Source organism: Bombina bombina, chromosome 3 (assembly GCF_027579735.1).
Source record: "Bombina bombina isolate aBomBom1 chromosome 3, aBomBom1.pri, whole genome shotgun sequence".
NCBI lineage: Eukaryota > Metazoa > Chordata > Amphibia > Anura > Bombinatoridae > Bombina > Bombina bombina.
The window spans coordinates 887031086-887058939 of NC_069501.1; the positions used below are offsets into that span (position 1 = coordinate 887031086).

Sequence of the window (27854 nt, forward strand, 5' to 3'; positions counted from 1 at the left end):
CATCGCTAGGGAACTCCTGGTTCCCCCTTGATGATTGATGTAAGCCACAGTCGTGATGTTGTCCGACTGAAATCTGATGAACCTCTGTGTTGCTAACTGAGGCCAAGTTAGGAGAGCATTGAATATTGCTCTTAATTCTAGAATGTTTATCGGGAGGAGTCTCTCCTCCTGAGTCCACGATCCCTGAGCCTTCAGGGAGTTCCAGACTGCTCCCCAGCCTAGTAGGCTGGCATCTGTTGTTACAATCATCCAATCTGGTCTGCGAAAAGTCATTCCTTTGGACAGATGAACCCGTGACAACCACCAGAGAAGAGAATCTCTGGTCTCCTGGTCCAGATTTAGCAAAGGGGACCGATCTGAGTAATCCCCGTTCCATTGACTTAGCATGCATAGTTGCAGCGGTCTGAGATGTAGGCGCGCAAATGGCACTATGTCCATTGCCGCGACCATTAAGCCGATTACTTCCATGCACTGAGCTACTGATGGGCTTGGAATGGAGTGAAGGACACGGCAAGCATTGAGAATCTTTGATAACCTGGACTCCGTCAGGTAAATCTTCATCTCTACAGAATCTATAAGAGTCCCTAGAAAAGGGACCCTTGTGAGTGGTAACAGAGAACTCTTCTCCACGTTCACTTTCCACCCATGCGACCTCAGAAATGCTAGAACTCTCTGTATGAGACTTTGCATTTTGAAAACTTGACGCTTGTATCAGAATGTCGTCTAGGTACGGAGCCACCGCTATGCCTCGTGGTCTTAGTACTGCCAGAAGTGAGCCCAGAACCTTTGTAAAAATTCTCGGGGCCGTAGCTAACCCGAAGGGAAGAGCTACAAACTGGTAATGCCTGTCTAGAAAGGCAAACCTCAGGTACCGATAATGATCTTTGTGAATCGGTATGTGAAGGTAGGCATCCTTTAAGTCCACTGTGGTCATATATTGACCCTCTTGGATCATGGGTAGGATGGTCCGAATGGTTTCCATCTTGAACGACGGAACCCTTAGGAATTTGTTTAAGATTTTTAAGTCTAAGATTGGTCTGAAAGTTCCCTCTTTCTTGGGAACCACAAACAGATTTGAATAAAACCCTTGCCCCTGTTCCGTTCGCGGAACTGGGTGGATCACTCCCATCACTAAGAGGTCTTGTACACATTGTAGAAATGCCTCTTTCTTTACTAGGTTTGTTGATCACCTTGACAGATGAAACCTCCCTTGTGGAGAAGTTTTGAAATCCAGAAGGTATCCCTGAGATATAATCTCCAACGTCCAGGGATCCTGTACATCTCTTGCCCAAGCCTGGGCGAAGAGAGAAAGTCTGCCCCCCACTAGATCCGTCTCCGGAAAGGGGGCCCTGTCTTCATGCTGTCTTAGGGGCGGAAGTAGGCTTTCTGGCCTGCTTGCCCTTGTTCCATGACTGGTTGCCTTTCCAACCCTGTCTGTAACGAGCAGTAGTTCCTTCCTGTTTTGGAGCGGAGGAAGTTGATGCTGCTCCTGCCTTGAAATTACGAAAGGCACGAAAATTAGACTGTTTGGCCTCTGATTTGGCCCTGTCCTGAGGAAGGGTGTGGCCCTTACCTCCAGTAATGTCAGCAATAATTTCCTTCAAGCCGGGCCCGAATAAGGTCTGCCCTTTGAAAGGAATGTTTAGTAGTTTAGACTTAGAAGTTACATCTGCTGACCAGGATTTAAGCCATAGCGCTCTGCGCGCCTGTATGGCGAATCTGGAATTCTTAGCCGTAAGTTTGGTTAAATGCACTACGGCATCCGAAACAAACGCATTAGCCAGCTTAAGGGTTCTAATCTTGCTCAAAGATTCATCCAATGGTGCCGTGCGAATCGCCTCTTCCAGAGACTCAAACCAGAATGAAGCTGCAGCAGTGACAGGCGCAATGCATGCAAGAGGCTGTAATATAAAACCTTGTTGAACAAACATTTTCTTAAGGTAACCCTCTAATTTTTTATCCATTGGATCTGAGAAAGCACAGCTATCCTCCACCGGGATAGTGGTACGCTTGGCTAAAGTAGAAACTGCTCCCTCCACCTTAGGGACCGTCTGCCATAAGTCTCGTGTGGTGGCGTCTATAGGGAACATTTTTCTAAATATCGGAGGAGGGGAAAAAGGCACACCGGGTCTATCCCACTCCTTGCTAATAATCTCTGTAAGCCTCTTTGGTATAGGAAAAACGTCAGTACACACCGGTACCGCATAGTATTTATCCAGCCTACATAATTTCTCTGGGATTGCCACCGTGTCACAATCATTCAGAGCCGCTAACCCCCCCCTAGCAACACGCGGAGGTTCTCAAGCTTAAATTTAAAATTTGAAATTTCTGAATCCGGTCTCCCCGAATCAGAACCGTCACCCACAGAATGAAGCTCTCCGTCCTCATGTTCTGCAAATTGTGACGCAGTATCAGACATGGCTCTCGTGTCATCGGCGCGCTCTGTCCTTAACCCAGAGCTGTCGCGCTTGCCTCTTAACTCGGGCATATTGTATAATACTTCTTTCATAACATTAGCCATATCATGTAAAGTGATTTGTAAGGGCCTTGATGTACTTGGCGCCTCAATCTTACGCACCTCCCGAGCGGGAGACGAAGGTACTGACACGTGAGGAGAGTTAGACGGCATAACTCCCCCCTCGTTGTCTGGTGATAATTTCTTTATCGGTACAGATTGACTTTTATTCAAAGTAATATCAATACAATTGGTACACATATTTCTATTGGGCTCCACATCGGCTTTTAAACATAATGAACAAGCAGATTCCTCTGTATCAGACATGTTTAAACAGACTAGCAATGAAGCTAGCAAGCTTGGAAATTACTTCAATAAGTTTACAAGCAATATAAAAAACGCTGCAGCGCTTTTTTTAAAAAACACAATTGAATAACAAAGAACTAGTTCAGTTATAGTCAACAATTCTTTAAATGTATTAATTAGCAGAGGATTGCACCCATTAGCAAAAGGATGATTAACCCCTCAGTATTAAAAAAAAAAAAAAAAAAAAAAAAAAAAAACGGATATCAAATTAAGATTTAACGCTTTTATCACAGTCAAACACACTGTCACAGGTCTGCTGTGACTGATTACCTCCCTCAAAAACGAATTTTGAAGATCCCTGAGCTCTCTGGAGACGTCCTGGATCAAAGAGGAAGAAGCAGGAAGACTGTGTTAGAATTTTAACTGCGCAACAAGGCGCTAAAAAAGGTCCCTCCCACTCCTATTACAACAGTGGGAGACCTGATATAACGGTTTCTATGCAGAAATATACGTTAGCCGTGTGGAAAAAAATCATGCCCAAAAAGATTTATCACCAAAGTACCTCACAAAAATGTTAACATGCCAGTAAACGTTTTAAGAAACAACATTTCAGATGCTGTGTAAAGTTATTACTAAGCCTGCTAACAGTCGCTTCTACTGCAGTTAAGGCTCACACATTATATCAGTATTAACAGTATTTTTTCAGTCAAATTCTAGTCCCTAGAAAATAACTCTACTGTGCATACATTTATCAGCCTGATACCAGTCACTACTACTGCATTTAAGGCTGTACTTACATCATACGGGTAACAGCAGTGTTTTCTTAGTCAATTCCATTCCCAGAAAATATTGTACTGCACATACCTCATTTGCGGGAGACCCCGCATGCTATTCACATTTTCTGAAGTTACCCCACTCCTCAGAATGTCGAGAACAGCCAGTGGATCTTAGTTACGCCTGCTAAGATCATAGAAAACGCAGGCAGTTTCTTCTTCCAAATACTGCCTGAGATAGAAAAAACAGCACACTCCGGTGCCATTTAAAATAACAAACTTTTGATTGAAGAATAATTAAGTAAAAACTCCAGCTCCTCTCGCGACCTCCTTCTTTGTTGAGGGTTGCAAGAGAATGACTGGATATGACATGTGAGGGGAGGAGCTATATGGCAGCTCTGCTTGGGTGATCCTCTTGCAACTTCCTGTTGGGAAGGAGAATATATCACATAAGTAATGGATGACCCGTGGACTGAACACACTTAACAAGAGAAAACTGCACTTAGAGAGGAACTGGGCTTCAATATGCTTAGAAGCGCCTTTTACTGAAGAAATCAAGCACATCATGCTTAACAACCTCCTAAGGAGGCAAAGTTTTTAAAACTGAGGTATGAGTGAGGTGGGAGGTGTATTTATTGGCATTTGAGGTTAGGGAAACTTTGCCCCCTTCTGGTAGGAATGTATATCCCATCAGTAACTAGCTCATGGACTCTCGCCACCTATATGAAAGAAATAGTAATTCCCAGGAGTAATGGATTGTGGACTCTAACCACCTGTATGAATGAAAACAAGCCTACACACACCAACAGTTAGTTGCCAAAAATAGCTTGCCTGCTGTGGCCTGTTATTACCTATGAAGGACAGAAATTTCTGTATCTATATGTCAAACATATTTATTAAATAAACACAGTATGTAGTGCAACTAGAGTTTATTTGCTTAGTCTAATAATGTTTCAATAAAGTCACAAACTTAGCAACGGAGCTCTAATATTTGGAATGGTACTGTGTGTGTTTAAAATTATATATTAGAAGGAAAGGTAGAATTTATTAGAACAGAACTGGAACTCCCCATACTGAAATGTAGGTAACTTTTTTGAGTTGTTACATTGTACAATAAAAACATAATTTATGTAAGAACTTACCTGATAAATTAATTTCTTTCATATTATGACGTATGGGATATACAATCCTACACCTCAAAAATGCCTATAAATACACCCCTCATCACACCCACAATTCAGTTTAACGAATAGCTAAGTAGTGGGGTGAAAAAATAAGGAGTAAAAAAAGCATACAAAAAAAGGAACTGGAAATAAAAACAGAATTTATGTTTACCTGATAAATTACTTTCTCCAACGGTGTGTCCGGTCCACGGCGTCATCCTTACTTGTGGGATATTCTCCTCCCCAACAGGAAATGGCAAAGAGCCCAGCAAAGCTGGTCACATGATCCCTCCTAGGCTCCGCCTACCCCAGTCATTCGACCGACGTTAAGGAGGAATATTTGCATAGGAGAAACCATATGTTACCGTGGTGACTGTAGTTAAAGAAAATAAATTATCAGACCTGATTAAAAAAACCAGGGCGGGCCGTGGACCGGACACACCGTTGGAGAAAGTAATTTATCAGGTAAACATAAATTCTGTTTTCTCCAACATAGGTGTGTCCGGTCCACGGCGTCATCCTTACTTGTGGGAACCAATACCAAAGCTTTAGGACACGGATGAAGGGAGGGAGCAAATCAGGTCACCTAAATGGAAGGCACCACGGCTTGCAAAACCTTTCTCCCAAAAATAGCCTCAGAAGAAGCAAAAGTATCAAATTTGTAAAATTTAGAAAAAGTGTGCAGTGAAGACCAAGTCACTGCCTTACATATCTGATCAACAGAAGCCTCGTTCTTGAAGGCCCATGTGGAAGCCACAGCCCTAGTGGAGTGAGCTGTGATTCTTTCAGGAGGCTGCCGTCCGGCAGTCTCATAAGCCAATCGGATAATGCTTTTAATCCAGAAGGAGAGAGAGGTAGAAGTTGCTTTTTGACCTCTCCGTTTACCAGAATAAACAACAAACAAAGACAAAGTTTGTCTGAAATCCTTAGTAGCTGCTAAGTAAAATTTGAGAGCACGAACTACATCCAAGTTGTGCAACAAACGTTCCTTCTTTGAAACTGGATTAGGACACAAAGAAGGCACAACTATCTCCTGGTTAATGTTTTTGTTAGAAACAACTTTTGGAAGAAAACCAGGTTTAGTACGCAAAACCACCTTATCTGCATGGAACACCAGATAAGGAGAAGAACACTGCAGAGCAGATAATTCTGAAACTCTTCTAGCAGAAGAAATTGCAACCAAAAACAAAACTTTCCAAGATAATAACTTAATATCAACGGAATGTAAGGGTTCAAACGGAACCCCCTAAAGAACTGAAAGAACTAGGTTGAGACTCCAAGGAGGAGTCAAAATTTTGTAAACAGGCTTGATTCTAACCAGAGCCTGAACAAAGGCTAGAACATCTGGCACAGCTGCCAGCTTTTTGTGAAGTAACACAGACAAGGCAGAAATCTGTCCCATCAAGGAACTTGCAGATAATCCTTTTTCCAATCCTCCTCGAAGGAAGGATAGACTCTTAGGAATCTTAACCTTGTCCCAAGGGAATCCTGCAGATTCACACCAACAGATATACCAAATTATGTGGTAATTTTTCTGGTTACAGGCTTTCAGGCCTGAACAAGAGTATTAATAACAGAATCTGAGAACCCTCGCTTTGATAAGATCAAGCGTTCAATCTCCAAGCAGTCAGCTGGAGTGGGTCGAACGGACCTAGAACAAGAAGGTCTCGTCTCAAAGGTAGCTTCCATGGTGGAGCCGATGACATATTCACCAGATCTGCATACCAAGTCCTGCGTGGCCACGCAGGAGCTATCAAAATCACCGACGCCCTCTCCTGATTGATCCTGGCTACCAGCCTGGGGATGAGAGGAAACGGCGGGAACACATAAGCTAGTTTGAAGGTCCAAGGTGCTACTAGTGCATCCACTAGAGCCGCCTTGGGATCCCTGGATCTGTACCCGTAGTAAGGAACTCTGAAGTTCTGACGAGAGGCCATCAGATCCATGTCTGGAATGCCCCACGGTTGAGTGACTTGGGCAAAGATTTCCGGATGGAGTTCCCACTCCCCCGGATGCAATGTCTGACGACTCAGAAAATCCGCTTCCCAATTTTCCACTCCTGGGATGTGGATAGCAGACAGGTGGCAGGAGTGAGACTCCGCCCATAGAATGATTTTGGTCACTTCTTCCATCGCTAGGAAACTCCTTGTTCCCCCCTGATGGTTGATGTATGAACTTGGCCCTCGCTAGCTGAGGCCAAGCTTTGAGAGCATTGAATATCGCTCTCAGTTCCAGAATATTTATCGGTAGAAGAGATTCTACCCGAGACCAAAGACCCTGAGCTTTCAGGGATCCCCAGACCGCGCCCCAGCCCATCAGACTGGCGTCGGTCGTGACAATGACCCACTCTGGTCTGCGGAAGGTCATCCCTTGTGACAGGTTGTCCAGGGACAGCCACCAACGGAATGAGTCTCTGGTCCTCTGATTTACTTGTATCTTCGGAGACAAGTCTGAATAGTCCCCATTCCACTGACTGAGCATGAACAGTTGTAATGGTCTTAGATGAATGCGCACAAAAGGAACTATGTCCATTGCCGCTACCATCAAACCTATCACTTCCATGCACTGCGCTATGGAAGGAAGAGGAACGGAATGAAGTATCCGACAAGAGTCTAGAAGTTTTGTTTTTCTGGCTTCTGTCAGAAAAATCCTCATTTCTACGGAGTCTATTATAGTTCCCAAGAAGGGAACCCTCGTTGACGGAGATAGAGAACTCTTTTCCACGTTCACTTTCCATCCGTGAGATCTGAGAAAGGCCAGGACAATGTCCGTGTGAGCCTTTACTTGAGGAAGGGACGACGCTCGAATCAGAATGTCGTCCAAGTAAGGTACTACAGCAATGCCCCTTGGTCTTAGCACCGCCAGAAGGGACCCTAGTACTTATGAGAAAATCCTAGGAGCAGTGGCTAATCCGAAAGAAAACGCCACGAACTGGAAATGCTTGTCCAGGAATTCAAACCTTAGGAACCGATGATGTTCCTTGTGGATAGGAATATGTAGATACGCATCCTTGAAATCCACCTTGGTCATGAATTGACCTTCCTGGATGGAAGGAAGGAGTGTTCGAATGGTTTCCATCTTGAACGATGGAACCTTGAGAAACTTGTTCAAGATCTTGAGATCTAAGATTGGTCTGAACGTTCCCTCTTTTTTGGGAACTATGAACAGATTGGAGTAGAACCCCATCCCTTGTTCTCCTAATGGAACAGGATGAATCACTCCCATTTTTAGCAGGTCTTCTACCCAATGTAAGAATGCCTGTCTTCTTATGTGATCTGAAGACAACTGAGACCTGTGGAACCTCCCCCTTGGAGGAAGCCCCTTGAACTCCAGAGAATAACCTTGGGAGACTATTTCTAGCGCCCAAGGATCCAGAACATCTCTTGCCCCAGCCTGAGCGAAGAGAGAGAGTCTGCCCCCCACCAGATCCGGTCCCGGATCGGGGGCCCGCATTTCATGCTGTCTTGGTAGCAGTGGCAGGTTTCCTGGCCTGCTTTCCTTTGTTCCAGCCTTGCATAGGTCTCCAGGCTGGATTGGCTTGAGAAGTATTACCTTCCTGCTTAGAGGACGTAGCCCTTGGGGCTGATCCGTTTCTGCGAAAGGGACGAAACTTAGGTTTATTTTTGGTCTTGAAAAGACCTATCCTGAGGAAGGGCGTGGCCCTTGCCCCCAGTGATATCAGAGATAATCTCTTTCAAGTCAGGGCCAAAGAGTGTTTTCCCCTTGAAAGGAATGTCAAGCAATTTGTTCTTGGAAGACGCATCCGCTGCCCAAGATTTTAACCAAAGCGCTCTGCGCCACAATAGCAAACCCAGAATTTTTTCGCCGCTAACCTAGCCAATTGCAAGGTGGCGTCTAGGGTGAAAGAATTAGCCAATTTAAGAGCACGAATTCTGTCCATAATCTCCTCATAAGAAGAAGAATTACTAATAATCGCCTTTCCTAGCTCATCAAACTAGAAACACGCGGCTGCAGTGACAGGGACAATGCATGCAATTGGTTGTAGAAGGGAACCTTGCTGAACAAACATCTTTAGCAGACCTTCTAATTTTTTATCCATAGGATCTTGGAAAGCACAACTATCTTCTATGGGTATAGTGGCGCGCTTGTGTAGAGTAGAAACCGCCCCCTCGACCTTGGGGACTGTCTGCCATCAGTCCTTTCTGGGGTCGACTATAGGAAAACAATTTTATAAATATGGGGGGAGGTACTAAAGGTATACCGGGCCTGTCCCATTCTTTACTAACAATGTACGCCACCCGCTTGGATATAGGAAAAGCTTCGGGGGGCCCATTTTACATAGTGGTTCTGGAATGACCAGATAATCACAATCATCCAAATTGGATAACACCTCCTTAAGCAGAGCGCGGAGATGTTCCAACTTAAATTTAAAAGTAATCACATCAGGTTCAGCTTATTGAGAAATGTTTCCTGAATCTGAAATTTCTCCCTCAGACAAAACCTCCCTGGCCCCCTCAGACTGGTGTAGGGGCCCTTCAGAAACCATATCATCAGCGTTCTCATGCTCTACAGAATTTTCTAAAACAGAGCAGTCGCGCTTTCACTGATAAGTGGGCATATTGGCTAAAATGTTTTTGATAGAATTATCCATTACAGCCGTTAAATGTTGCATAGTAAGGAGTATTGGCGCACTAGATGTACTAGGGGCCTCCTGTATGGGCAAGACTGGTGTAGACGAAGGAGGGGATGATGCAGTACCATGCTTACTCCCCTCACTTGAGGAATCATCTTGGGCATCATTTTTACTAAATTTTTTTATGACATAAAATACATATAGTTAAATGAGAAGGAACCTTGGTTTCCCCACAGTCAGAACACACTCTATCTGGTAGTTCAGACATTGTAAACAGGCATAAACTTGATAACAAAGCACAAAAAACGTTTTAAAATAAAACCGTTACTGTCACTTTAAATTTTAAACTAAACACACTTTATTACTGCAATTGCGAAAAAGTATGAAGGAATTGTTCAAAATTCACCAAAATTTCACCACAGTGTCTTAAAGCCTTAAAAGTATTGCACACCAAATTTGGAAGCTTTAACCCTTAAAATAACGGAACCGGAGCCGTTTTTATATTTAACCCCTTTACAGTCCCTGGAATCTGCTTTGCTGAGACCCAACCAAGCCCAAAGGGGAATACGATACCAAATGATGCCTTCAGAAAGACTTTTCTATGTATCAGAGCTCCACACACATGCAGCTGCATGCCATGCTGTCCTCAAAAACAAGTGCGCCATACCGGCGCGAAAATGAGGCTCTGACTATGATTAGGGAAAGCCCCTAAAGAATAAGGTGTCAAAAACAGTGCCTGCCGATATAATCATATCAAAATACCCAGAATAAATGATTCCTCAAGGCTAAATATGTGTTAATAATGAATCGATTTAGCCCAGAAAAAGTCTACAGTCTTAATAAGCCCTTGTGAAGCCCTTATTTACTATCTTAATAAAACATGGCTTACCGGATCCCATAGGGAAAATGACAGCTTCCAGCATTACATCGTCTTGTTAGAATGTGTCATACCTCAAGCAGTAAGAGACTGCACACTGTTCCCCCAACTGAAGTTAATTGCTCTCAACAGTCCTGTGTGGAACAGCCATGGATTTTAGTTACGGTGCTAAAATCATTTTCCTCATACAAACAGAAATCTTCATCTCTTTTCTGTTTCTGAGTAAATAGTACATACCAGCACTATTTTAAAATAACAAACTCTTGATTGAATAATAAAAACTACAGTTAAACACTAAAAAACTCTAAGCCATCTCCGTGGAGATGTTGCCTGTACAACGGCAAAGAGAATGACTGGGGTAGGCGGAGCCTAGGAGGGATCATGTGACCAGCTTTGCTGGGCTCTTTGCCATTTCCTGTTGGGGAGGAGAATATCCCACAAGTAAGGATGACGCCGTGGACCGGACACACCTATGTTGGAGAAATTGTGCTTTTTATACAAAAATCATAACCACCATAAAAAGGGTGGGCCTCATGGACTCTTGCCAATATGAAAGAAATTAATTAATCAGGTAAGTTCTTACATAAATTATGTTTTATTTCATGTAATTGGCAAGAGTCCATGATCTAGTGACGTATGGGATAGAAATACCCAAAATGTGGGAGACCACAGAAGAGTCACTAGAAAGGGAGGGATAAACTAAAAACAGCTATTTCCGCTGAAAAAAATAAATCCACAAAAAAATAAGTCTCTCTCATAAATTTCAAGAAAAAAACTTAAATCATAAGGAGAAGAATCAAACAGACAGCTGCCTGAAGAACTTTTCTACCAAAGACTGCTTCAGAATAAGCAAATACATCAAAATGGTAAAATTTAGTAAATGTATGCAAAGAAGACCAAGTTGCTGCTTTGCAAATCTGATCAACCGAAGCTCCATTCTTAAAAGCCCAAGAAGTGGCGACTGATCTAGTAGAATGAGCTGTAATTCTCTGAGGCGGAGATTGTCCCACCTCCAAATAAGCCTTGTGAACCAAAAGCTTTAACCAAGATGCCAAAAAAATGGCAGAGGCTTTCTGACCTTTCCTAGGACCAGAAAAAAAACAACAAATACACTAGAAGTCTTCCAGAAATCTTTAGTAGCTTCAACATAATATTTCAAAGCTCTTACAGCATCCAAAGAATGTAAAGATCTTTTTAGAGTATTCTTCGGATTAGGACACAAGGAAGAAACAACAAATTCCCTACTAATATTGTTAGAATTCACAACCTTAGGAAGAAATTTAAACGAAGTCCGCAAAACAGCCTTATCCTGATGGAAAATCAGAAAAGGAGACTCATAAGAGAGAGCAGACAATTCAGAATCTCTTTTAGCTGAAGAGATAGACAAAAGAAACAACACTTTCCAAGAAAGTAGTTTAATATCCAAAGAATGCTTAGGCTAAAAAAAGGAGGAGCCTGCAAAGTCTTCAAAACCAAATTAAGAGGAGAGATTGATTTAACAACATGCTTGATATGAACCAAAGCCTGAACAAAACAGTGAATATCAGGAAGTTTAGCAATCTTTCTATGAAATAAAACAGAAAGAGCAGGGGCGGAGTCTAGCCTAGACGATGGCAGCTAAGTACTAGAGCTCCTAGGCCCCATGGCAGGCTAAATACCAACATTACAGGTTAGGGCTCCCAAAATAGCATAAATTATACTATTACAGGAGGGGTAAACTGGGGGAGAACAAATAGGGAGCGGTACTCTTTAAGGACAGGAAGAGGCAGACTGGATCGATAATGGCGAAGTAACCGGTAAGGCTGAACTTGTAAACACAGACAGCCCACAGTCTTTACGCCACTCGACAGAACAGACAGAGGCCACAGCTGTCGATCACTATACCAGTGGAAGCGGCACAACTTACAAGCACCCAACGGAGTGAACGCATCATCACACATCAGCACCGCAAAACAGCCGGCCCTTGCACCGGAGATAAACAAAGACATTAGGTGAGAAAATATATCTGTATGCCCTAATCGCTTACCGGAATAACGATCTGAGCAAAGGCACCAGTCAGTGAGACGAGCAGAGGCGGCTGAGCTGCAGAGTCCAGACGGGCTCAATAACTTTCATAGCATGCAGCGGCGGCCATTTTAACTTAGGCTCAGAGCCGGGCTCAGTACACATTGGGAGCTGCGTATGTTAGCGAGGGGAGAGAATGAAGACAAAGAGCACTAAAACTTTCACTGTGAGCCCTAGATCTCCTAATAGAAGCTCCACAGACTCCTATAGTAAAGCGGGGTTATAACACCAGACTCTGCCAAGGGGTATAAAAACGAAAAGACTATCGGTACAAAATAGCTGAGCCAACACAGGCCAAATAACTGCAAACATAATTAAAACAATAAATACACAACGAAATAGGAAAGAAAACACCATTTTTATTTGAAAGGCAATGACAAGCAAAACATCTTCTAAGGGGGACAAAAATACTAGATCCAGGACTCTTGGGCAATACTTAAAGCCTATGGATCAACAAGATTTCATGCCAGTTAACTCTTCCTGCTCAGGAGGAACGCAATCTGATAACGCATAGTCAACACACGGCAAGTTGCCCTCTAATTATGTTACAAAAAGTGATCTAGTCTCTCTCACAACAAAAGAAGACATGAAAATGTTCATGCACAAAGTTAGATCTTTGTACAAAGACCTTCACAAAGATATAACAGCTGTTTCTGACAGGGTGACAACAATGGAAGAAGAGTGGGCCAACATTAACACTAACGTTAATCACCTCACAAATCAAATAAAAGCCCAGGAGGATATAATACAGTCCCTGAGTAATAAAATGGAGGACTTAGAGAACCGCGGCCGCTGCAATAACCTCCGTATTAGAGGTGTCCCAGAGTCCATATCAACATCTGCGCTACATGGATATCTCCAGGACCTGTTTCGTACGATTAAAGGAAAACCTAGTGCCCCTGAGATTCCCATAGAAAGAGCCCACAGGGCCCTAAGGGCTAAGTCACCAACAAAGGCCCCACCGCAGGATATAATAACCAAATTGTTGAACTTCCAGGACAAGGAAGAAATCATAAATTGTGCAAGGATGAAACAACATCTCCAACATGCGGGAATATCCCTACAGATCTTCAGTGACATAAGCCCTACTATCCTACAAAAGAGAAGAGCTCTATCACACATCACGTCAACACTGCAACGCAGCAAAATACCATACCGATGGGGCTTCCCGGTATCCATAGTGGCGATCAAAGATAACAAAATGGCCATATACCGCAACGAGAACGACTTGGAATAGTTTTGTCATATACTATCTATTAATATCCCAGTCAACCCAGTACCCCTGGAGAATACAACATCTGCTGACCACAGCAAACCGTCCTGAGGAAAGCACATCAAAGTAGAGCCTGATGCCAGGCTCGAGGGTTTGATCTACTTACACGGACCTAAAGGACATGAAAGAAAACAGAACATTTGATCAGGAATGGGTGAGATACCTCTGGATATATGTTAATGACATTTCAAGTTTTAGAATTAGGAACAGTTGACATTAGTAGTTAATAAATGTGAACCAGATTGCAACATGTCCTCACGCGGAGGCTAGAAACTAAATTTACAATTAGCAGAAAACTTACTTTAAGTTGAGAATATGTTGTGGTTTATATGAGTTTATGGTTGAAACATGGTACTTAAATAGACCTGAGTTATAACTTCATTTCTTATATTAGCACTTTTCTTAAAATATAAGACATCCTGGAACTTTTGTGTTATAAAAGAATGTTTAAATGTAGATAGATATTAATGGAACTAATTATCTAGGAACACAACACAACTTATAGGAATAGAGGGCTGTTGTATAGATATAAAGAATTCCTTGTGTTTAATGCTGTTCGGACATATGTCTGGACCAATAAATTACAATACTGTATTCATGTTGCAAATGTTTTGAAAGCACCTTTAAAATAATATATATCTGTTTGATGATGTTTACGTCACTCCCACTCCCTCTTGTGTAAAGGGAAAATACCCTCCTTTACTGTTTTGATATATTATAATAAATATTGTACGCCTAAGTCATGGGGACACATCCCCTGATCTTAACCCTTACTATCAGGTATCTAATACCTGAATCTTTTCTAAAAACTACATTTCTTCCTTCTCCTTTCTAACCTTTTAACCCTTTCTATACTACTAACACCCTTTAACTACCCTCTCTTCCTTGTTTATCCTAAATTCCCCCTTACCTAACCCACTAGACACATCAATTGTCGGTATTGGATAGCATAAATTGAAATTTCTAATCTTAAATACATTGCCTAATAGAGGTCCATTCATAGAAAAATGCCTCCTTCCCCACGTAAAATAAACCAAAAAATTAATAGAGCACTCTATCATCCTAATGACATTAAACGTTAAGGGACTTAATAGCCCAGGTAAGCGGTCCACTGCTGCGAGGGAATTGTCCAGGAATAATCACTCCATTATTTATATACAAGAAACACATTTCCAGAGAGGAAAAGAACCTAAATGGTCTAACCCCAAATATCCGAACATGTATTTTGCATCCGGAACAATAAAAAAGAATGGAGTAGGGATCCTACTTCACAGGTCAATTCCCCTACAGACAACAACTGTAATAAGAGGCCCAGAAGGCAGATACATTTTAATAGTGGGCTTACTATATGGAAGGCCAATAACCCTCTTAAATGTATATTTCCCTAATACAGAGCAACATCGTTTCATTAAAAAAATTTCACAACTTATTTTAGATAACAGAAAAGGCTTACTCATACTGGGAGGTGACTTCAACCTCCCCCTAGATCCCCAATGGGACACATCAAATAATCTCTCAAGCGTCCCTAAATCCACATTAAAGTCGACCAGAACAACACTTTTGAATCTCAACTTACATGACATCTGGCGCACCCTAAACGTTACCGCTAAAGACTACACTTACTTCTCTCCCGTATATAAAAGATATTCCTGCATAGACTATCTGTTCACAGACTCATTGGGCTTGACTACAATAACCAAATGTGATATAGGCACAACCTCTTGGACCGATCATGCCCCGGTCACTTGTTCTATGATATGGCCCGAAACACCCCTCACTGACTTTATTTGGCGATTAGATGATCACCTATTGACAGACCCTCCGACTGTGGAAAACATAGGAAAAATGATTTTGGAATATTTTACACTCAACCCAGACTCAGACACATCAAGCTCCACAACATGGGAGGCACATGTGTCATCAGAGGAGAACTCATCAAAATTAGGGCGAGAAACTTACATAAAAGAGAACCACATAATATAGCAATCTTCACAGAGCTCACACAAACTAGAAAAGACTTAAAATAATTTCTTTTACAGGAGTCACAGCGACAAGCCTTATACGTTAGGCAACTATATTACGACCAGGGGAATAAGCCTGGAAAATTACTGGCAAGGACCACCCAACGCAAAAAATACAAATCATACATACACTCCCTAAAAAGAGAGGACTCCTCATTGGTAAAAGACAGTAAGGGAATAGCAGCAGAATTTAGACAGTACTACCATGACTTATATAACTTGAAAAATACGCTCTTGTCCCCATCACCAACACAGTCATATGATAAACATACACAAATAGCAGATTATATGGCAAATCTCCCCATAGTGAAGCTAAACGATCAAGAGAGGGCAGAACTGAACTCCCCTATATCTGAACAAGAAATTGGAAAAGCAATTAAACATCTTCCCTCCGGAAAAAGTCCTGGCCCTGATGGGTTCTCCACTAAATATTATAAAATATACAAATCTATCCTCATACCACATCTCTCATTCATGTTCAACAAATTAATACATACTAGTCCCTACCGCACAGAATGCTAGAAGCCCATATTACGGTACTACCTAAGCCAGGAAGATCGCAAGATAGACCCAGTAATTTCAGACCAATTTCATTATTGAATGTAGACGTAAAAATACTAGCCAAAGTATTAGCCACTAGACTTAATAAATTCCTACCTAAACTAATATCAACAGATCAAGCTGGCTTCGTACCAGGCAGGGAAGCCAAAGATAATACTATTAGGGCCCAGCGCATTATAGATTATGTAAATCACCATAGATGTCCATTGACCCTATTCGCATCCGACGCTGAAAAAGCTTTCGATAGGGTGGACTGGACATTTCTCAAAATGGCAATGTCCAATATGAACCTGGGAGACAATTTTCTCCATATGGTTTTCTCCCTATATTCAGGTCCCAACGCAGAGGTAAAGGTCAATGGCACACTGTCAGATTCATTTCCCATTTCTAATGGAACCCGTCAGGGCTGCCCCCTCTCCCCCTTGTTGTTTCTTTTATCATTTGAAATATTGGCCCAGAAAATGAGATACAACACAAATATTAGGGGCATACAGATAGGAGAGAGAGAGAGCACAAATTAATGATGTATGCAGACGACATACTCTTCTCCCTGACAAATATTGAACACTCCATACCGGCTCTAATTTCAGAATTAAAAGATTATGGCCAAATCTCCAATTTCCATTTAAATGTGTCTAAATCAGAACTACTTAACGTAACTTCCCCCTTGCACTTGGTACAACAAATGGCCAAGGAGTATGGTTTGACTATAGCCCCAGAGAAAATAAAATACCTGGGGATTTATCTGACAGCTAATTCAAACTCTCTTTTCAAACATAACTATTCGCAACTTAAAAAAAGAAATTTCTGACGATCTATGTTCATGGAATTGCAAACCCCTGTCTTGGCTAGGCAGAGTAGGTATTATTAAAATGAACATACTGCCTAGGTTATTATACGTACTCTGCCGATCTCGGTACCTAGCCAGTTTGTACGACAACTACAAAACACTATTGACAATTTTATATGGGGGGGGGAGGAGTAGAGTGCAAAGACAAACCATGTACCTACCCAGAGAGCGGGGTGGACTGGGTGTACCAAATATAGCACTGTACAGGAGAGCCATTCTATTACAGCAAATACTGGAGTGGCGCCACAATACCAGCCAAAAGGCATGGGTTCAGATAGACAATTATGTGCTGGGGAGAGGCAATTCTGCATCACTAGTATGGGCAGAACCCAGAAAACGCCCTGACACACTACATCATTATTCCAGTATATCAGAAATTTTTAAAGAATGGGACAGGACTATAAACACTAACCCACATATCTCAACTAGATTAGGACCACTCCTCCCTATTAGAGAAAATGTAGATCTCCCATTAGGAAATACTACTATCTCTCACAGGCCCCCTTACAGACTTAGAGACAGAACATTGCACTTTGCAATAAAGAATGGGACAATTGTTCCTTTGGAGAACCTACAGAAATGGGATGTAAAAACATTCCCTACATGGTTAACCCGAGTGCAATTAATACACTTCATAACCACACACAGACAAAAATCAAGCATGCAAAGAGAGCTCACATTTGAAACATTGTGTACGCAAGACACCCCGCATAGACATACTATCTCACTAATCTATAAAATTTTACTGTTGCCAAAGGAAAGCATGCTGACAAATTATACAAGATCCTGGGACACTGAACTGGGCACCGCGGTTGAAGCTACACGGTGGATTAAATCATTCAGAATAGCTGCATCTGCTTCGGCGTCAGCCTCAATACAAGAAATGCACATAAAATTTATCAGCAGATGGTATCTAACACCACATAGGTAACATAAATGTAACCCCCAGATTAGTGATAGATGCTGGAGGGCATGTGGACAGGCAGGCACGATACAACATATATGGTGGGAATGTCCTCACATAGTGGAGTTTTGGAGATCGGTTTTCAGATCTATTTCCTCTGTACTAAACATAGATATAGCACCTAATTTTCACCATCTGATGTTTCTTCAGATCCCGAAATAATAAAATAAATTGCATCAAATTATTCTCTTTATAACGCTAAACAGCGCCAAGAAACTTATTCCAAAAAAATGGAAGTCGAGCACGCCTTGAATGCACAATTGATCACAAGAATAATTTGATGGCGTTGATTCTCTCACATTGTAAACATTTATTCCTTAATAAAAAATCTTTTAAAAAAAACAACAACAAAAAAGAGCAGAGATTTGTCCCTTCAAGGTACTTGCAGACAAACCTTTATCCAAACCATCCTGAACAAACTGTAAAATTCTAGGAATCCTAAAAGAATGCCAAGAGAATTAATGAGAAAAACACCATGAAGTATAGGTTTTCCAAACCCGATAATAAATCTTCCTTGAAACAGACTTACGAGCCTGTAGCATAGTATTAATCACTGAGTCAGAGAAACCTCTATGACTAAGTAGTAAGCGTTCAATTATCATTCCTTTAAATTTAGCGATTTGAGATCCTGATGGATCTCAAATCCATCTGGATCTCAAATCCATCAGGATCTCAAGGTTGGCAACTGGACATCCGGTGGCCAATGTTGGCAACTGGACATCCGGACAAGATCTGCATACCAAAATCAGTGAGGCCATGCTGGTGCTATCAGAAACACATGCGATTGTTCCAATATGATCTTGGAGATCACCCTTGGAAGAAGAACTAGAGGCGGAAAAATGTAAGCAGGTTGGTAAAACCAAGGAACTGCTAACGCATCCACTATCTCCGCCTGAGGATCCCTGGACCTGGAAAGGTACCTGGGAAGCTTCTTGTTTAGATGGGAAGCCATCAGATCTATTTCTGGGAGACCCCACATCTGAACAATCTGACAAAATACATCTGGATGGAGAGACCACTCACCTGGATGTAAAGACTGACGACCGAGATAATCCGCTTCCCAATTGTCTACACCTGGGATATGTATCACAGAAATTAGACAGAGGTTGGATTCCGCCTAACACAGTATCCGAGATACTTCTTTCATCAGTAAAGGACTGCGAGTCCCCCCCTTGATGATTGACATATGCCACAGTTGTGATATTGTCTGTTTGAAAACGAATAAATGATTATCCCTTTAATAGATGCCAAGACTGAGAAGCCCTGAAAATAGCAGAGTTCTAAAATATTGATTGGTAACCTTGCCTCTTGAGAATTCCAAACTCCTTGTGCTGCCAGAGACCCCCCAGACAGCTCCCCAACCTGTGAGACTTGCATCTGTTGAAATCACAGTCCAGGAAGGATGAACAAAAGAGGCCCCTTGAAGAATCCGATGATGGTCCAACCACCAGGATAGAGAGAGTTGAATGTTGGGATTTAAGAATATCAACTGTGATATCAGAGTATAATCCCTGCACCATTCATTCAGCATGCAAAGCTGCAGAGGTCTTATATGAAAATGAGCAAAGGGGATTGCTGCAGTCATGAGACCTAAAACTTCCTTGCACATAGCCACTGAAGGGAATGATCGAGACTGAAGGTTTCGACAGGCAAAAACCAATTTCATTCGTCTCTTGTCTGTTAAAGACAGAGTCATGGACACTGAATCTATCTGGAAACCTAAAAAGGTGACCCTTGTCTGAGGAATCAAGGAACTCTTTGGTAAATTGATCCTTCAACCATGTCTTTGAAGAAACAACATAAATTGATTTGTGTTATATTCTGCTAAATGAAAAGATTGAGCCAGTACCAAGATATCATCCAAATAGGGAAACACTGCAATACCCTGCTCTCTGAATACAGATAGAAGGGCACTGAGAACCTTCGGAAAGATTCTTGGAGCTGTTGCTAGGCCAAATGGAAGAGCAACAAAATGGTAATGCTTGTCTAGAAAAGAGAATCTCAGAAACAGATAGTGGTCTGGATGAATCAGAATGTGAAGATATGCATCCTGTAAGTCTATTGAGGACATGTAATGACCTTGCTGAACAAAAGGCAGAATAGTCCTTATTAGTCACCATCTTGAAAGTTGGGACCCTTACAAATGAAAAAACTATAGATGCAGAACTGGTCTGAAAGAATTTTCCTTCTTCGGGACAATGAATAGATTTGAATAAAAACCCAGACCCTGTTCCAGAATTGGAACTGGTACAATTACTCCTGAAAGCTCTAGATCTAAAACACACTTCAGAAAAGCCTGAGCTTTCACAGGATTTGTTGGAACGTGAGAGAGAAAAAAATCTTCTCAAAGGAGGTCTTTTTCTGAAACCTATTCGATACCCCTTGGAGAAAATATTCTGAATCCAATGATTCTGAATGGAACCTGCCCAAACGTATTAAAATAATTTCAATCTGCCCCCCACCAGCAGAACTGGATCCAGGGCCGCACCTTCATGCAGTCTTGGGGGCTGGCTTTGGTTTCTTATAAGGATTGGATTTATTCTAACTCGAGGCTGGCTTCCAATTGGAGCCAGAGTCTTTAGGGAAAGGAGTGGTGTTCTGTTCACTATTCTGACGAAAGGAACAAAACCGATTAGAAGCTTTAGATTTGCCCTTAGACTTTTTATCTTGAGGCAAAAAAAAATCCCTTCTCCCCAGTAATAGTGGAAATAATAGAATCCAACTAGGAACCAAACAAATTATTACCCTGAAATGATAGATATAGTAACCTAGATTTAGATACCATGTCAGCATTCCATGATTTGAGCCATAAAGCTCTTCTAGCTAAAATAGCCAGACATAGATTTAACATTAATCTTGATATCAAAAATAGTATCACAGATAAAATGATTAGCATGTTGAAGCAAATGAACAATGCTATGCAAATCAGAGTCTTTTTCCTGTTGTGCTAAGCTATCCAACCAAAAAGTTGACACAGCCGCCACATCAGCCATAGAAATGGCAGGTCTGAGAATATAGCCAGAATGCAAATAAGCTTTCCTTAGATAAGATTCAATCTTCCTATCTAAAGGATCCTTAAAAGAAGTACCATCTTCCATAGGAATAGTAGTACGTTTAGCAAGAGTAGAAATAGCCCCATCAACCTTAGGGACATTTTCCCAAAACTCTAATTTAGCCACTGGCAAAGGATACAACTATTTAAACCTTGAAGAAGGAACAAAATAAGTACCAGGCTTAGACCATTCCTTAGCAATCACATCAGAGATAGCATCAGGAACAGGAAAAACCTCAGGAGTAGTCACAGGAGGTTTATAGACAGAATTTAAATGTTTACTGGATTTATTATCAAGAGGACCAGACTCCTCAATATCCAGAAGTTATCAACACTTCTTTTAACAAAGAACAAATATACTCAATCTTAAAAAGATAAGATGATTTATCAGTGTCAATGTCTCAAGTAGGATCTTCTGAGTCAGAGAGATCCTCATCAGAGGAGGATATATCAGTATGTTGCCGGTCATTACAAATTTCATCAGTATTATGAGAACTTTTAAAAGACCTTTTATGTTTATTTGAAGGCGGTATAGCAGCCATAGCCTTCTGTATCGCATCAACAATATAATTTTTCATATCTACAGGGATATCATGTACTTTAGATGTTGAAGGAACAACAGATACTGTACTAGCACTAAAAGAAACCTTTTCTGCATGCAAAAGCTTATCATGACAATTATTACACACTACAGCTGGAGATATAATCTTCACTAGCTTACAACAGATACACTTAGCTTTGGTAGAACTGTGTTCAGGCAGCATTGTTTCTACAGCAGATTCTGAGACAGGCAAATAAAGTAAATAAAGAAAAAATAACATTTAAACAGAAATATCTTATTTCCACATATAGCAGTTTCAGGAATGGGAAAAAATTCAAATGCTAAAATTGGCAAAAAAGCAAATAGCATAGCCCTCTGAGAATAAAGAAGGCAAGGAGCATATACGAAGTGAGGTAAACTAAAACTAATTTTTTTGGCGTCAAGTATGACGCATGACGCAAAAAGAAGTTGAGACATTTCTTGGCGCCAACAAACATCCGTAAATGACGCAACTCGCGTCATAAACACAATTTTGCGCCAAACAATCAAGTGTCAACTAAAACGCAGGAAATGACGAACTTGCGTCATTACAGACGCAAGTTTTCAAAGAAAAAACAAGTCAAATTGATAAAAAAGGCTATACCCCAGGTAAGACAAACTTCCTAAAACATGATTCCCATAACGAATCTGCCAGACTGCAAAGGGAAATACACATAGACCTGACTCATAGCAAATATAGGTAAAATACATATATTTAAAACTTTATACATAAAGCACCAAACCATAGCTGAGAGTGTCTTAAATAATGATACATACTTACCGAAAGACACCCATCCACATATAGCAGATAGCCAAACAAGTACTGAAAGCAGAGGTAATGGTATAGTATATAATCAATCTGAAAAGGGAGGTAGGAGATGAATCCCTACAACCGATAACAGAACCCTTGAAAAGATTTCCCGCGAGGGAAACTATAAAATCAAATAGGCGATACTCTCTTCACATCCCTCTGACAAACACTGTACTCAGAGGAATTGGGCTTCAGAATGCTAACACAGAAGAAAATCATAAAAATCAAGCACAAACTTACTTCACATCCTTTATAGAAGGCAAAGTTTGTAAAACTAAATTGTGGGTGTGGTGAGGGGTGTATTTATAGGCATTTTGAGGTTTGGGACACTTTGCCCCTCCTGGTAGGATTGTATATCCCATACGTCACTAGCTTATGGACTCTTGCCAATTAGAAAAAAAGAAATACACTTTTTAACTATTTAAAAAGTGAACTGCAGTGCAAAATGATATCAGAGCACATACTAATCAGTTAATCAAATACTTACTAAAAAATGCCAGCATAAAGATGCCATCGTTCCCAACTCTTAATTGGTCTGCGTCGCTGAAGTCATCCCGTGGAGGATATTCTTCTTCCTGATTGAATAAATTGAAATATATTTAACATTATATATGTATTTCTTTTAGTAAAATTACAGACATTTAAAAGAAACTACTGGACCTTGCAAAAATAATTGAAGGAATAAAATCAATTAGTTACAAAAATACATTTAGTAGCACATGCAAGTAAAATGATTTATAAATAATATTAAAACTAGTTTTTAAAAAAATATCCAGAGATTATGGCTACTAACTTATTAGCAGTCTAAGGATAAGGAAGGTATGTCTGCTTTCCAGTATTTTCACACAAAAATAAAATTAAAAAAATGTTACAAAAGTTTTTTTTATGAGTTTTAAAGAGTACATTAAAATAAAAAGCGTTATATTTTTGTTAAAAATGTATGCTATCAATATATGGCTGTTGACCTGAAAATCCAGTAAGTAATTAAAGGAGCAGTTTACCCAGAACAAGAATACATTTTAAACTAATTTGCAGACATAGTTAATTATGTTGGTGCTGGGCAAAAAGTATATATCACTTCCTATGTTCATAAAAATTTTTTTTTTAAAACTCTGTTTTCTACAATCTTTTCCATACCCCAAAAAGTATTTTCTGGCCACACGGCCATTCTGTATGTCTTTCTCCTTGCAGCACCTCACACCCCCACACGATGACGTCACTGCTATTGTGAACATGGCCAGTGCTCATAAAATGCACATCCCTGTTCAGCAGTGCAGTTTTTTTTCAGTGCTTGTGGCAAAGTTTATAAATTTATAAACAAAACAAGTGGGAAAAGTATACATATAATATACCAGGAGCTGTTGTGTGCACTCACTGAGGCATTTCACAGCCTGCAGTACTGATTCACTTTTTTCTGGCACCTATCTCTGCTGTGCCGTTTTTTTAACTCCTGCAGTCAGTAACATTTTTGTTGGTGGGCGGAGCTGTGCCGGGCTGAATCTGTTACGTGCTGTCCTTCCCTGTCCCATGTGTTAGGTGCAAGTTGGATAGTTAACCTATGTGATGCTGTGGTCCATGCAGAGAGAGGCTGACAAGCAAAGCATAGGCACTAGTCATAGTAAAGTGTAAGATAGAGTGCTCAAACAGCATCTGTACAGGCAATGTCCCCTGCAAATATTGTGCATCTGGAGCTGAGCTCAGCAGGCAGCAGTGCCATATACCACCCCCTACTCCACAGCAGCAGTGGAAAGTATTAGCTTTGCTCCTAGCTCAGCCTTTTCCTAAGGGAGTTCCTGAGTCACGGTGCTTACATACAGGAGCAAGAACTATTTGTAAAATGTATAAAAGTCATTTACTTTTAAAAATATACTTTATGTAAGACAAATATGTCTGGTGACTATACTGGCCCTTTATGTCCCTCACAATTAAAAGTGTAAAAGCACTTAGTTAGTTCAAAAATATGATATTGAGAATGCAAAATATATAGATGATTTCACTTAAATAGTGATCTTTTATTAAAGCTTCCAGCACAGTGTTTTATAAACATCAAACAAAACTAAATATTATGAAAAGCATTTATTTTATTTTGATTTTGCAACACATATTTAAAAAACAAAAAATAAAATTTGTCATTTTTATGTAATATTTTAGTTTCAGGATAATAGCATGTTATTGAACCATCACCTCAGAATATTCCTAAATCTAACCCTATTGCAATTCAAGGTGAAATATTCAACAATATGATTATTTTGATGTTAGTATTAGTAGTATTAAATATTTGAATTCCTTTTACTTACGCATTCATATACGGGGAAAAGAAAAAGGAGTCATCAACTTTCTCTTGTGTTACTCTTAATACTCATCATGGCGAGTTAATGGGTAATGCCATATGTACCATGCAGTATCACTTAGAGCTCAATTTATCAATCCATGTTGGACAGGAGAGAACAACATATTAGATCCTGTCTGCCTGAACGTTCCTCTGGTGAGCAGCAATTCGCTGCCCGCATTTAACGTTGCACACGAGCGATTCTTTGCACTTGTGTGCAACCCTTGCCCCCTGCACAGCCAATCACACGCGGGCAGGAGCTGTCAATCTCCCTGGTCGGAAGAGACCAGGGAGACTGAATTTCTCCACCTAAGAGGTGAAGAACATGTTAGGGAAGCAGTGGTCTGATGAAGAAAAGGGCTTCATAAATCTAGCCCTTAATGTGGTTTTCTAAGAGAAGTACTTTGAGAGAAATGGTGTTCAAATTTCATTATTTTCTGTGGGTCTTCAACCTATTACAGATATGTCCTTCATGCGCATAATGGTCAACCCAGATGCTTCTTAAAGGGACATAATATTTATATGATAAATCACTTAATAGTGATGCAGCATAACTGTAAAAAGCTGACAGGAAAATATCACCTGAACATCTCTATGTAAAAAAGAAAGATATTTTACCTCACAATTTCCTCAACTTACCAGAGTAAGTGCTGTGTAAAAAGTTATCATCTTTCAGTTACTGCCCAGCTGCAGGTAAAAAAAAAAAAAAAAAAGAAGAAAGGAATGAATGAACAGCAGCCAATCAGCATAAGCAGTGTGAGGTCATGAACTCTTTTACTGTGATCTCATGAGATTTCATAGTAAACTTCCTTAAACTGAATATGGAAATAACAAGAGTGTGCATGAGCCATGCTCCCTTGCAAGTCCTGAGACAGGAATACTGATCAGTCCTTTACAATGGGGTGTGAATACTAAGGACATTTTAAAGAAAAATATCTTTCTTTTTTTACATAGAGATGTTCAGGTGATATTTTCTAGTCAGCTTTTTACAGCTATGATGCATCACTTTTAAGTGTTTCAACATTTGGGTATCATGTCCCATTAAGTGAAAGACGCTGTCTTTTTCGTTACTTTATGGAAAAAAATAATTTACATATTTTCTACCACAAATTTCCTACAAAGTTTTTCCTATTTATGGCTTACTGCTCCCAGATCCTGTAATAATGCAGGTTATATTATGGTATCTCTGTCTATCTAGTGAAACTGGACAAAAAAAACACAAGCCTGCTATCTTTATAAAATAAATATATAAATAGTGTTAAAAAAAAAAAAAGGGATAGTTTAAAATTGCAATTGTTGCTCTTCTAAAATAATTTGTCTTTGATCCAGTATGGCACTGCAATGTCTGGGCTTCAATGTAAAGCAGCTGAGGAATAGTCATAGTTCAGCTATGGTACTTGAAACTATACAGGACACATCCATTTTCTGCCTGCATCAACAGCATTGTTTACCACTACTCTGATGGTTTAGAGTTGTATTTCTTAATATAACTTGCTTCTTACTTAAAAGCCCTTGACAGGATATCCCACCATCAAAATAACTATACCCTAGAAAATAACTATACCCTAGAAAATAACTATACCCTAGAAAATAACTATACCCTAGAAAATAACTATACCCTAGAAAATAACTATACCCTAGAAAATAACTATACCCTAGAAAATAACTATACCCTAGAAAATAACTATACCCTAGAAAATAACTATACCCTAGAAAACTGTTTCTTCTCACTCTGTGACAACATATATGATGAAGACTATATCACAACAGCCTTGCTGACAAGTTAGAAACTGCACTTCAACCTGAAACTAAGGTTTTTTCTTTCAAATAAGGAAACAACTTAAAAGATGTCTTAATACTTTGCATAACTGGTCAAACACAGCATTACATTTATGGTCCATAAGAAGTTACTTCTTGTGCTGTGCCCCACAATCCCTCAATCATGAGAATTTAATTCGCCAGGCAAGTGTGTATTTTCTTCCTCTCTTCTCAGAAAAAAGAATGTCAGCCCAACAGCAAAAATTGTTAAATTACTGCCACGATCTGGCAAAAGCCAGAATGTGGCTGGCTGCAGTGACATTGCCAGTGCAAGACTTTTGCAGACTATTTTACCACAAAAGAAGAAACTTCCACTAACCAATTTGAATGCTAGAGAAGGTTAAACTCTATCCCCAATCCCAACAGTAAGCATTACCCCAATTTCAAACCCAATAACCTCACATGTTACTGGACCTCAAGATAAACATCTACAGAATTTCTTCATTGCTATCATATATGATTTTACATTTCAGCATTTCTGCCTGAAATCAATGCTACTACATGTGGTTGGAAATCTGCCGTTGATACCAGATACCACATTTATGTTAAGATTTCCTTATTGTGGTTACAAGCAGCAATGTTTAACTAAATAACCCATGCAAAAATCAACAAGCAAGAATATGGACTGGGACATGAATAACGCATTGATGCTTTTGTTACGTATTACTTATTTAAAGGGACACTAAACGCAATTTTTTTCTTTAATGATTCAGATAGAGCATGCAATTGTAAGCAACTTTCTAATTAACTCCTATTATCAATTATTCTTTGTTCTCTCGCTATCTTTATTTAAAAAGCAGGAATGTGATGCATAGGAGCCGGCCCATTTTTGGTTGAGAACCTGGGTTATGCTTTCTTATTAGTGGGTAAATGTCAGCCTCTAATAAGCAAGCGCTATCCATGGTGCTTAACCGAAAAAATGGGCTGGCTGCTAAGATTTACATTCATGATTTTCAAATAAAGATAGCAAGAGAACAAAGAAAAATTGATAATACGAGTAAATTAGAAAGTTGATTAAAATTGCTGCTCTATCTGAATCATGAAATAAAAAAATTGGGTTCAGTGTCCCTTTAAGCTTAAAAAGGATAGAAAGATCAAAATTGAAATGTGCAATAATACATTTCAATTTGAAATAGACGCACAGCATATGTGTGTATACCACAGAAAAACAGTAATAACTTTTACTAGAAGCATTTTTGCTAATGGAAGTATATTACAAAAATGGTTCTATTTCACATTGAAATTTCAGTCCCCCCCCCCCCCCCCCCCCAGTTAGGACTATCTTGGCTTTAAAGGAAGATTACATTTCTGGACACAACCTCAACATAAAGGTTACTACTCATTGTGTTATGGGATTTCCTCC

At 40.2% G+C, this 27854-nt stretch overlaps 1 protein-coding gene across 1 annotated transcript in view; it reads right to left on the reverse strand.

Annotated features, from left to right (window-relative positions):
• NDFIP2 (Nedd4 family interacting protein 2) overlaps nucleotides 1–27854 on the reverse strand; it is a 259390-nt gene that overhangs the window by 127459 nt on the left and 104077 nt on the right. The window contains exon 4 of the mRNA XM_053707849.1: nucleotides 22832–22919. Within this exon, the coding sequence (XP_053563824.1) occupies nucleotides 22832–22919 (88 nt within the window). The remainder of the gene's footprint in view (nucleotides 1–22831; nucleotides 22920–27854) is intronic.